The 13,239-nt window shown below is 46.5% G+C and overlaps 1 protein-coding gene across 3 annotated transcripts in view; it reads left to right on the top strand.

The window, feature by feature from the left end:
- Positions 1-12,527, top strand: part of ZNHIT6 (zinc finger HIT-type containing 6) — a 211,851-nt gene extending 199,324 nt beyond the window's left edge. For all 3 annotated transcript variants that reach the window (XM_086954090.1, XM_086954092.1, XM_086954094.1), the window contains one exon: positions 11,393-12,527. In XM_086954090.1, coding sequence (XP_086810216.1) covers positions 11,393-11,481 — 89 coding nt within the window. In that variant the 3' untranslated portion in view covers positions 11,482-12,527. The remainder of the gene's footprint in view (positions 1-11,392) is intronic.
- Positions 12,528-13,239: the final 712 nt, after the last annotated feature.

The following is a 13,239-nucleotide window of genomic DNA, read 5'->3' as shown; positions in this document are numbered from 1 at the left end:
GCGTGTGCAAGCTTGCGTGAACGCAAGCGTTAGGCCATCGAGGTCTGGTAGCACTTTGAAAACCCGTATACTAAATGTCTCGCAGAGCAGCGTATGCGCTGGCTCAGGCGAGACCTAATGATGTGAAGATGCGATGACGCTTGTTACAGTTAACCCAAAGAGTAATCTTGAAGACCACACCAGTCAACTTTCACCTTGGAGAGGCAGGTGTAGTAAAATTCGCCTCCCAGTATGTAGATGTTTGAACACCTTCATGCTTTTTTTTACTGCACCTAACGTGTAGGACCCGTACACACGCAAACGAACATAATCCAAAATGCAAAGTAACATTTCTGTGGACGAATATGCTGCGTTTCGCGTGCGAACAAGAGACCCACTTACATTGATGGGTTCCTAACCCAGGTATAGGATTGATAAACAAAACTTGTCTAGGCTAAGATAACTTGTTGCCATTCATGATTTCATTAATAGGGCAGGTCACTAAACGTTTTTTTTTTTTTTTAAAAAGGTTCCCTTGTTGAAGAGTGGTGCTACTAGTACACAGGACCAGCTCCGCTTTTCCACATAGCCGTTGGGAACGTTTTTGAATTTGCATTTCCTCTGCTTTAATGTCTTTCTGTACTATCTTTCATTCTTCCTTGTGAACAAAGACCTCATCCATGTAAAAAAAAAATACTATTTAATGCGAGCGGCTGCTTTCATGCTGCAATTTGAAATGCATTTTCATTTTTTTCAGTGGTGATAAAATAAATTCTCACATTCTATTTATTTCTGTCGTACCTCTGTCAAAAGTGTGTCCAAGCTACTGTGAAAGAATTCAGTCAAGTCAGTCAGTCAGCCAGTCAAAATAGCTTTATTCGAGTTAAACTCCTAAAAGCAGAAGGAAACATCAATGACTCATATAAAATTACACAATTACAAGATAATGAATTAAAATTGACATGCTTAAAAGAGTTAAAAAAACATAATCTTGGCAAATGGAATAGTTAGGAATTCATTTTCACTAATTACAATAAGATAAAAATCATTTACTATAAAATAAAAAAATTGATAAAAAACACATTATAGCCAATCACATTACATGGTCAAACTAAGTAGATTACAATTGCTATTCAAAAGGAATCAATTACCCTCGGTTTATATTCTGTCTTATCACCCACACCCATCCTAAGTATTTGGCTACTGCTACTGAAATAAATGGCAAGGTGCTGGAGCGTATGAGACTTTCTGCTTTGGCGCTGCTATTAGTACCCAGTAATTTGCACATTGGGGTAAGCCAAACACGCCTTGGGGTAAGATATACAGGGCAGGCGAAAAGAAGATGAGCAATTGTTTCCTTTTGAGTCCCACAAGCTGGGCAGATATTACTGCTTGTATCAGTCCACCTGGAAGTCAATGACTTCAGGGGTAGTGATCCAGCCCTAAGCGGAAAATAGAGCATCCTATCCCCAGGCTTGGTAATACTATCCCAATAGGGTTCAAGCCTGGGCATAAGTTTTGCCTCTAAAAAAAAACCCGCCAGGGTAGATGGATCAGTATCGCTCCAGGCATGATGTGCAGCCTGTTCCCAATATTTCTCCTTTAAAACCTTCTTAGATGGGAATAAGGCTTCTGCTGGGGTTTCCCACAACATTTGCATACCCAGAGCAACCAGACTATTTCTCACATTTCTTAGCCAACGAATCTTGTGAAAGGGATCAGAGTTTATAACATCAACAAACCTTGCGGCATATAAAGAGAGCTCAGGTGTCTTCCACAACCTGCGCCAGTATAGAATAAAGCGCAGCTTGGCGACATCTGCAATAGCTTTCCTACCCAAATTATATCTTAACGGCTTTAGGGGGTACTCTGTGGGTGACTGGTGATATTACGAAGGAACTTATTTTCAGAGAAGGTTAGTGGTATCATTTTCTCAAACCCCCATAATTCCGCGCCATATAGCGCGGATCAAACAGCTTTTGATTCATAAACTTGGAGAACAGACTTGATTGGTATTGTAAGCGACTTTTTGTGCTCCAAACTTAAAGCTCCTGTAGATTGCCTATGTTTTAGAGCAGCTATATCTATATGAAATACTCAAGTGGGATATATCCCACTGGAGATCCTTTCCTAGGTGGACACACAAATAGGTAAAAGCTTTGACCAATTCAAGCAGTTGACCATTCATAAAAACTTTCCCTTTAAAACTACGAGGCGGATTAAAAGCCATAAATTTAGTTTTTGCCACGTTAACCTCCAGGCCTCGCGCGATACAAAACTCTTCAAAGATTACTAAAGCAGGCTGTAGGCCACTAGGAGTTATGGATATGATTCACGTGTCATCTGCAAACATTAAAATCGGAATCTTAGTACCAGCTAGGGAAGGGGCGTCTGTGTTTAGTGGTGACAAGCAATCGACTATTCCATTAATGTACAAAGAAAATAGTGTTGGGGCCATGGCGCAGCCTTGCCACACACCACGTTCAACCGGTAATTGGTTAGTGACCCTGCCCTGCCCACCCCATTGGATTTTAGCATACTTAGCTTCGTGCAACCTCATTACTATAGTTAAAATCTCATCAGAGAGGCCTAATTTCTTTAGTGTCACCCATAACTGTGAACGGGGAACAAGGTCAAAGGCTGCATGTAAGTCAACAAAGGCAGCATATAAGCTGCCTTTGCCCAGAACCACAGTCTTCCAATAAAGGAGAGTAAAACGGAAGACTTGACCGATAGTACTAATGTATTTGCGAAAACCCGCTTGGAAGGGGGACAGTATACTGCTCTCCTCGATCCAGTCTAAAATTTTATTCAGGATCATTCTCCCAATTACCTTTTGAATCATATCTATCAGACTGATAGGTCTGTAGTTTCCTGGTTGAGATTTGTCACCCTTTTTGTACACTGGAATTATCACCACCCCTTTCCAGGAGACCGGGATCGGGGCACCTTGCGCTATAGCATTTGCCAACAACATAATATATCTGCCCCACCGTATCTTATCTTGAAGAAAACATAGGCGGGGACACCATCTGGTCCCGGCGCTCTACCTCCAGCCGCTACATTAAGGGCTATTAAAACATCATTATCATTAAAAGTCTCATCTTTATAAAAAAACAAATCTTAGATCTTCCATTTGATTCTCTAAAGGGTTACGCGCATATTGTGGTCTAAAATAATTGACCCATCCTTCCTGTGAGACGTGGTTTTTGGGCTGGCCAGACTGGCCCCCTCTACCCCACTTGAGAATACCAGATTATTCTGGAATATTATTGCTTGCTTCTTTAAGCTCCTGCCATCGGAGCTCATCCCATAGGCTCTTAGCTTTGTGGATAACTCTTTTGTATTTCTGTCTAGCTTAGCGGACAGCATCCAATTTCCCAACCCTGATTGCATTACCCAGGGCAATTCTAGCTCGCCTGCAGTCATTATTGTAACACTGTAGTGGTTTAGAGGCAGCTAAATTCTTGGTTTTTACAGGGGTAAGAAAATGAGCACTAATACGCTTAAAAAGGCTGTTGTGTAGCAAGGTTACACAGCTCAGATCGTCTCCGGAGGTATTTACATGTTCTAAGTACAGTATGGCTTTATCAACCTCCTCAGTTATGTACCAAAACCTCCAACTTTGTAACTACATGTGACCAATTCAGCCGTCGCATGTCATTAGTAGGGACAATATTTGGGGCACAAAGCTCAACCACATCTACCCGTGGTTGCTCCTACTTCCACCAATCATGATTTACACACAGGGGGTTATGATCGCTTTCCAAACGATCCTTAACCATCATATCGGCTATCGTATGCCAGAGCTTCAAACTACAAAGGACATAATCAATCCTGCTTTTCCTACGCCCATTGTTAAATGTATTAGCCCCAGACCTATCTTTCAAAGTCCTACCGTTAAGCGCCCTAAGTCCCCTTTCATAGCAGATGGTATTGATCTGAATAACATCCTCAGTCCACTTCTTGACGGGGTTAAGTTATAGTTCTGGTACCTCCCCCCCCCCCCCCCCCCCCCCCTCCCCATTGGCTATCTTCATCAGTAAAGTGCCAATCGGGAGTAACCAAGGGCTCAAAGGTTAAATTCAGATCACCCACGACAATCACACTACTGCCTGCCGAGTGCAGCTCAAGGAGAGAGTCCAAGGCCGCTATAACCTTGGACTTACCCTCCCGAACCTCCCTCACGTAGACATTATAGATGTCCAGAGGACCCAGAGAGCCCAAGTCCAATCCTAAGACCTGAATGTCATTACTCCTTGAGGGTAATTCTTTGATAGTCAGAGGGAGTTGTTAACGCACCCAAATAGTTAGGCCACCCATTGAGAGCCCTTTGACAAATAAATTTAGGTAACCCGGACAAAAGTGTGGCTCAGACAACCAGGTCTCTTGGAAGACGCAAACATCAAATTCACTAATGAATGTCAGCCATTCTGGCGATGATGTTTTAGTACACAGGCCTGTTACATTCCATGAAATTAGTGTGCCCCCTCCTCAACCCCCCCCCCCCCCCCCCCCCCCCCCCCCAGAGATCATGACCTATGGGTGACAAGTTGTTTCCTTCGCTTGTGCAATTTAACCTGGATCGTCTCTTTGACCCACGATTGAAGGGATTATTTGACTGGTTTACATTAAAAGACCTCCCCTGGTTGGAGCTAATAGAGGGGCTAATATCTGTCTGCGAGCTAACAGCCCTAGGCGGCAAGCAGTTGCCCGGACAGTTTCCAGCCCCTCGCACGAATATTTCCGTGGTGTAACTGGCAATATCATCATTACCAGTGTGTTCCTCTGAACTAAAACTGAACCAAGGTATTTTGTCGGAAATATAAGTATCAATCCCTCCCCAGCCAGAGTCCCTAGCACTTGGACTGGGCAGACTTAGGGCAGGTACATCAGGGAGTCAATCAATATTTTTCAACCCAAAGCCTCCAATACTAACCCGTGGTCCCTGCCCAAAAGGTGAATAATCCCGAAATAGAGGAGGGATCTTACTTAGCTGGATACGCGAGTGCGCTGGTGGGCTTGTTCTAAATTCAAGAGCAAATACGTTTTCGGCCAGTGACTCTGACCGTAAAGTCAATTCAATACAATCCTATTGTTCAGAGTGGAAGGTTAGTCTAGTCGCCTTAGTAATGTCATCCCTGATTACCGATCGGCACCCTCTGACATAGCGTAGCCAATGAATGGCTTTGTTAGTCAGAGAGTCAGCACTCTCATTCTTTCTCTCTGCAGCTAACTTGGGAACATAAGTCATGTAGATTTTGTTTGCTCTGTATAATCCCTTTGTTTCCGCACCCTCTCTTCTAATTGGGGTTTTATCTTTATTAGACACCTTTTTGGTAGTACCCCACCTGGAGTCGATTAACAAATACTCCCTCTCAGCTATCTTCGGTTGGTGGACTGACCTATTTATAGGTGATATTGATGGTTGGTTTTGGCCTATCCGGGGTGGCGTGGATCTACTTGTCCTAGCCAGTTCACTATAAGAGGGTGGGGCTTTACGCCCACCACCCGCTGTCTTTCCCACAACCAGCGGGTTTGCCATAGCACTGCCGGGTTTCAAAGGAAGGTACAAAAGGGGGTGATGATGGACGGAGCATCCGAATCAATCAAACACTCACACCCAGTCAAAAGATCTGGGTTTAATCCATCACCGTTCTTTAGCCCACTCTGCCACCCCAGTTCAGACATGGCTATATGCAAATCAGTCTGACCCTGTGCCTCATGGGAACAGTCCAGCCCGAACTGCCAAGCCATTTCTTCCCCGGACCGGAATCAAGCTTCCGAGGACCGGTTTCTGGCATTCCAGCCCTCCTCAGCCCGGCTTGCTTGAATCCAGTGGCAAAGTGAGCAAGGGACTCAGTTTGAGCATACTCTAACACACTTATGGCGGCCAAAAGCGGTACAAAAGGGGGTGGTGATGGACGCCATAAGTGTGGCAGGGTATGCTCAGACGTGAGTCCGCTGTCTCCCCAGTTTAAGTCTAATTCGTTCTGTAGGGCCGTCTCCACATGTTCCCTACCCACCTGATCTTGCAGGAGGTCCCCTGGCATCCTCCAAGTCCGCGGGCGGGAGAACTGGTTCACCCATTGTGCCACACACGTCACGGGCGAATGATCAGACAAAAACCGAGCCTGATGTGTGACCTATAAAACCAGGGATGCGTCGAGATTGGCAGCAAGGACTCTATCGAGCCTACTATGTGTGTTGTGTGTCGGGAGTGTAACAAGTGTATAGTTTCAGTCCCGGATTACCGAGGCGCCACACATCAACAGCACCCAGGTTATCCATCACCTCCCGGAGACGCGCCGCCATCCGTGGTTTCGTGCCCGTACGGGGAGGGTGCCTGTCCAGCACCGGATAAATCACACAATTAAAGTCCCCAAACCAGAGGAGGGGGGCATCTAAATCTGAAACAATAAGCTCCTGGAGATTGGAGAAGAAGCTTGGGTCGTCCACATTGGGTGCATAGGAATTTAGCAGCAGGAAATCCCTCCCATCTAGCTTCACCCGCAGAAGTATATACCTGCCCTCAATATTCGCCTCAGCGAACTGAACCGCCAGGGGGACCCCGGGTGCCACCCAGATCAGGACCCCCCTAGCAAAGGTAGAGAAGGAGGAATGAAACACCTGACCCCTCCACTTCTTCGCCAGCTTAAGAGCTCCCTCCTCGTTCAGATGAGTTTCCTGCAAACACGCTATAGAGACCTTTAGCCATGTTTTTACTTTGAAATCATTAGTTGGATCAATATCCAAAACAAAAGTCTCCGTACAATGAATTGTAATGCAATGTACTACAAACTGAAATGAACAAATCTGTACAGCATTCCATATATGTAGATTGACCATCACATATACATAGGAGACAGAAACGTTTGCTTTTTAAACCATAACTGAACAAAATAAAATAAACATATATTTTTGTACCATGCACATTGTTTAGATATAGTTATTACTGTCTGCTGTCAGTGTATGTCCACCAATTATCTTTGTTCCTAATTACCTGTTCTTTCAATTAACACGCTATGGCGACTCCATGGCGCCGGAGAAAGGACAGTACCCTGTGTCTCTTAGTGCAGGTGCCCAGTCCACGCATGTTCCAAGTTAAAGATTTGTATCCCATAAGCACAGACCACGCCCATCCGGGCAGCCAAATCTAGCATCTGCAAGCAGCCTCCCAGGGGCTCGAACAGTACACTCCATGCCAAAAACAGTTTCTCCCCACAACTCCCTCCAATCTCCCAACCCCCCCCAACCACTCAAACTCTGAAGAACCCCCCCTCCCCCCCTCCCACCCACGAGCAGGATGACCGCAACAACAAAACATGCTACCCCGCCCTCCCTCTGCCAGTGCCAGGACGTACACAGCCACCCCATTCTCCCCACACCACTCACACACTCAACAACAAACAACCCCCCCCTCCAAGCCCCCTACCGAACCCAGCAAAGGTTATTTGTACTCTCCCTGGTGTGAACAGTGCAATTCGGGCCCCGTCCCATCAATCAGCTCCCCCCCACCCCCAACACATCTCTCATATGGCAAAAATAATGAAGGTACTCTGAGTCACATAGTCACAAAGTGTCTTGAGACCCTACGGGTATGTAGCGCGCTATATAAGTGTCATTGATTGATTGATTGATCAATCAGAGAGGCAAACCAGGTGCGGGCCAGTAGGCCAAACATACAGAACAGCCTGGAGTCATATCCCCTCAAGATGAAACCAGCACCTCCAGCGACTTAGTCCCCCTGTTTCCGGGATCACAGGATCAGTGAAGAGCGTGTCCTGTATCGTGTCCTGCAAAGTATCGGGAACCAGGACCTCCTCATGCTCGGTCAGGTTCGGAGCCCCCAACTCGGATTTATCCGGCAAAGGCTCCAGGAGCATAGCGCCGTCCTCGCCCCCCCGTAATCCTAGGTTCCTCCCGGCCAGTCGAACCAGACCGGCGTCTCCGTCTGCTACGGCGTCTCCGTGACGGCCGTGTTCCCCACGTCTCTCGGGGTCCCCCCCGCTCCCTGGGCGGGAGGTCGTCGCCCCTGATCTCCAGCCACTCCCAGACCTCCGCCGGGGATTCAAAGAAGTGCGCCTTCCCTTGCGAGAGTACTTTGAGCTTTGCAGGATACAACAGCATATACTGCAGCTTCATCTCGCGCAGCTTTCTTTTCACCCCCAAATAGGACTTCCTCTGCTCCTGGACCTGTTGGGTATAGTTGGGGTAGATGGACACCCGGCTGTCTCTATGGTGAGATCCGCTGTCTCCCTCGCCGCCCGCAAAATGCAATCGCGATCTTTATAGTTCAGGATTTTGGCGATCAAGGCTCGTGGGGGCGCCCCGGGGCGCGGCGGCAGAACCAGAGCACGGTGTGCTTGCTCAATGACAAAGACGTCTGAGAGGCCCTGCGGGCACAGCGATGTTCGGATCCAGGTTTCTAGAAAGCGTTCAGCGTTCCCCGCCTCCAGCCGCTCCGGCACCCCGAGGACCCTTATGTTGCTTCGACGGGCCCTTCCCTCCGCATCCTCAGCCCTCCGCTCCAGGGCCTGCGTCGCAGCTGTGAGGTGCGTGTCTTTTTGAGAGTGGCCACCTCACCCTGTAGCTCCGCAATATTTCCCTCCGCATCAGTGACTTTGTCAGCAATTTTACGAAGGTCAGTGCGCAGCAAGTTGACGTCTATGAAGACTCTCGATCTGCCGTTCTAGTGCAGTATGTGAGCCCTGTATGGCTTTCAACAACTCCGCTCGGGAGGGTTCTCCGGGTTCGCCCGCTCCCTCTTCCTGGCCTGATTGGCGCGTAATCCGCTGGGAGGGCAGGCACTGTGTAGTGTATTGGGTGATGGTGTTTGGCTGCGTGGCACGCGACATTCTGTCTTTACGCATGGCCAAGGCCCAGAGCGCTCCGGTCAGCACACCAGCCACTCGTGGTGCCCCCTCAGGTTTAGGAGCGCTGGACCCCCTCAGACCGCAAGTCCCAGGTGCCACCCGGCCAATGATTTTAAAAAGGAGTCCGCAACGTAGGGTGACACGCCAGGTACAAAGCGGCAACACCGCGTGCAATGGGTCAATATCTAGGCCTCAGCAGCCGCAGGCTGGCTGAATGGACCCACACTAGACACCAGTCCCCTTCGGTGAGTGGCCCCTAGGGACAAGCAAGTCAGTGCAGGGGGAGTCAGGATACGCAACACCACTCACCGCAGCGCCCTCCGGGCCATCAATCCACTCCCAGCGGGGTGTTTAAAGTCATGGAGCAGCTCCTCTCCCAGGGGTCTCAAGTCGTCCCCCCCCCCCCCCCCCCCCCCCCCCCCCTCAGCAGCCGGATCAATGAATTCGGGCCGCCCAATTGCCGCCCACTGCCACCCACTGCCACAAGAGGAACTTCGCCCACAACGGGACAGGTTAGCAGACCACGGGCCAGGCCACCTCTGTCGTGCAGAGCCCCCGGCCGTCCGCCGGGCACCAGAAGACCGGGATCACTAGGGGCGGTAAGGTCTCACCCAAGCCACTGCAGGCGTCACCCAAAGCCTCCACCTCCTACGCGATGCGGCTCCAGCGGGAAAGGCCTTCCGGTGCGGCCACCTCCGCAGGCGCCGGTGGATACAGCTCTCCCGCAGCAGCAACCAGCAGGCTCCAGGCTCCGCCACCGCAGCCGCCGAGGGCAGCAGGCTCTGGCGCGGATAGGAAGGCGCCGAGTTCTCCGGGAGCCACAGAGGAGCAGGTCTGCCACGCCGTCTTCACCACTGCTTAGGCCTCAGACCCCGATCTCGCGTAGTTAGAGGCCCGGGGCTCACCCACATCAGCAACCAGCACGGCTCTCCGCCCAGGCACTGACCGCCGCCACTCGCAGGGGGGGTCACTAGTGGGAGGGGGTCCTCCGACCACCGCCGCAACCGGTTACGAGCACCAACAGGATAAATAAGCAGGATTTACGGGTTCTCAGGCCGGGAGCTTGCGGAGCTCACGTCCTGCCGGCCATGCTGCTTGGCCACGCCCCGTCTCTCTTGGAATTACCACTCTTGTAATCTGTTCTTTCTGTTATAGAGCTGCATTGAGGACTCTCAGCAGTAGTTTTAATTGTATACAGTCGAAGGGCAAAGGATGCTTTGATCAAGACATCAATAGTGGAACACGCGCCGCTTCAAGACTGCACTACTGTTTTGTAGGTTTCTAATACTTTGTTCTGTCCGTACTGCTTGGACCTCTATGGGGGTAATTTAGGCTTTTTACAGTGTATCCTCTTCATCCATCCCTGCTTCCATAAGGATCCCGATTCTTCTTCATAAATCAAAACTCCAAAGGATCACTCTTACTAAGAAGGCCAGGCTCTGGTATAGGGAAGAGAATCCCGTCTCAGATAGGCCTTCCTACAAATCAGATTTCAGTGGAGAAGCAATAGACAATGTTTATTCATATGTGTTTTATGCTACCTACACGTGAGTCTGTACTGAGTCCAGTGCATAGGTTTTGTTATAAAGGGTGACAAGGTGGGTACACTAGATCTAGAATAGCCCTAGCTACAAGATTCTCCCGAGTGCCACAGTCATTTCAGACTTGTTTTCCTCCAATCTTTGGGGTCTCATCTTCTCCATCTCTATAGTTCAGCTATTTAGTTAGGCTTCTTAATTTAATATTTCATTACTCAGCAAACAGTAGCAAAGCCCACATGCCGCGCCTTACTTGACGTATTTGACTTTGCTAGTGCTTTTTGCTGATGCTATGTAGCATCAGGAACAAAAGAAATGCATAATAATGTGCCCACCAGGGCTGCGTTATTCGCTTGGGGCTCACATGCATGATCATACATGTGTATCCAGGGAAAGACACAGCCAAATCTTCATGCCTTTTTTTAAATTTACCAATCGAAGAGTGATACCTCTTAGATCAGTAAATGTAAAAAAACGAAAGTGACTCGTTGTCCTGAAAATACTTTTAACGCTGTGAAGAAGAGGTACGGAGCAAATGGCAGATGTTTAGCCCTCCTAAAGTAAATAGAAAAATATATATATATGTTTTTAAATGTATGCTCCATGTAAGAGCAGATAGGGGAGCACCAGAGAGTGTGCATGGTGGTGGAAAGCAACATACAAGGAAGATTGCAAAACGGCCAGCAAAGAGAAGCACGCACTGGAGAGAGCTGCAAAACACGTGGAGTGTTGGTCTAAAATAAAACAAGTAGTCTGCATGGAAGGATTTCAAAAGTATATGAAGCTGAGAACCAAAGTAGCTGGTAAGTAACCTTTTATTCTTTATCCTTTGTTTTACTGAAGGAGCTTACTAGTTTCCAGAATTAGGATATTTGTTTTCCTCTTTTCACATATCGTTATAGTTGACAATTTGTGCTGTGACATGTGTAAGGGTTTGCTTTTCTAGTCAATAAAAGGAAAAATGTGAAATCCTAATAACACCGAGCATTGTGATTGTAGAGACAAGCGACTCAAATGAGCAGAGTTTGCCCCCAACTGTTGCTTCTCGAAGTGAAGAGGAAGAGGGAGAGATCCGAGACAGCTCCTGAAAACTCCAACACGAAAAAGCGGAGAAGCAAAGAACTGTCAAGGAAAATGTTTTGTAAACTATTTGAAATATTCGGTCATTTTTTTTTCATATAGTTAAAAAGCATTAAGTCTGTGTACCAACGTTCTATTAAAGTGTAAACTGTAAACGTTGTTTCCCACTTTCGAGGCTAGGAATCATATCATTGTATGTGCGATTTTTAAAATGTTATATTTTCTCAGGCAGTGTAGTTGTTGACTATAATGCAGCTCTTCCAGTAGGCTCCATGTTTAAGTTCATTTTACACGTCTGTGTGAGTAGAGTAATGTACACGTCCTTCAGGACTTGTGCACCAATGCACTTTATTACATATGCAAAATATTGCTAGTAAGTAATTTGTTACGAAAATGCATTAGTTGGTCAACCAATATCAGCTTGTAATATATATTATTCCAAGCCGTATTACCCTCTTGCATGAGAAATGCATATGGTCTTGAGTATCTTGTGTGACTCCAACTGCGGGAGGGACGCTAAAGGTACCATTTTCTGACATCTTCCTTTCAGCCACAGCAGTTGGGAATCTTGTTTACACCATTCATATTACCTACATGGATTTTGAATCATTTTAAAACATTTGTTTAACATGAATATGTTGAGTTTTGCACTGGCTAGAAATGTCTTGAGTTGGGCATCTGTGATCTAAATGGATTTCAAAACTTTTTTGATGTGAAATTAACATGAGCGGCATAATGTGTTAGGTCAAGCAATGAGATTCATAACCTCCCACAAGCGCGCTACAGTTTCCATCGCGAAATCCAGAGGGCATCTTCGTATTCTTATTAAAAGACAAATTAATATATAGTTTCACTGTCAAACATGACTTTCAGGCAATCTTTTTTCAGTTTATAAAGAGTTTAAAATTTTTATGTAAAAATAATATACATCTATTGTTATTAATCACTTGTATTGTAATGCAGTTTGTAGCTTCATGCATTATTTGGTAATAGTCAATATTTTAACTGAAAGCAATGTAATGCAATTTATAATTAAAATCAAATTAAAAAATTAGTGATGGCAGTGTTTCATTTGTCCCTCAAAGAACTTGTAGCTTTGGATCCAAGTGCTCTGACAAGCTGATTTATTTTTATGTATAGGTCAGTGAACATGAATCGAAGATGAGTCTGATGATCTCAAATGGAATGCTTAATGTTGATACTAAGTTTTAGTAAATCTAGCAGTCAACACCGATACTGCCCATGCAACAACCTTGAGTAAAGCATCTAAAGTTGCTCAGTCACTTATCCATTATTGAAATACAAATCAATTTCAGCAAACTTCATCTTGTTTCCTTAAGCCAGAGTGCCACACTATCATTTAGCATTATATAAAGTGTCATAGAATCAATGAGTCCCACCGTGCAAAACCTCTTTGTCTTATTAAAATGTGTTTGCACGAGGGGTCTGACATGCAATTGCAAACCAACATTCTTAAAGGTTCCAACTTACCTGCAGTGGCTTATATCAGAATTATGATTTTTGATCATAGGTGTTTCCCCCAAACCCTACCATCTATTTTGACTCTAAAGCTCATCTAAACATCATTTGTCCACTATCCTACATCACAACTGCCCAAATTCTCCTGACACTTAATACTTTTGCTGTTTCATGAGTCAGTGGTTGACACATCCTTCTGACCTAGAGTAGAGTGATCGTGTTGGGGACCTTACCATCCACTGATAAAATGTCCTCAAAAATGCTACGAAAGTTTAATAATAATTTCC

This window comes from Lissotriton vulgaris, chromosome 1_1 (assembly GCF_964263255.1).
Source record: "Lissotriton vulgaris chromosome 1_1, aLisVul1.2, whole genome shotgun sequence".
Taxonomy (NCBI): Eukaryota; Metazoa; Chordata; class Amphibia; order Caudata; family Salamandridae; genus Lissotriton; species Lissotriton vulgaris.
Note: the sequence above shows the minus strand (reverse complement) of the source record. Positions and strands in the feature narration are given on the sequence as shown.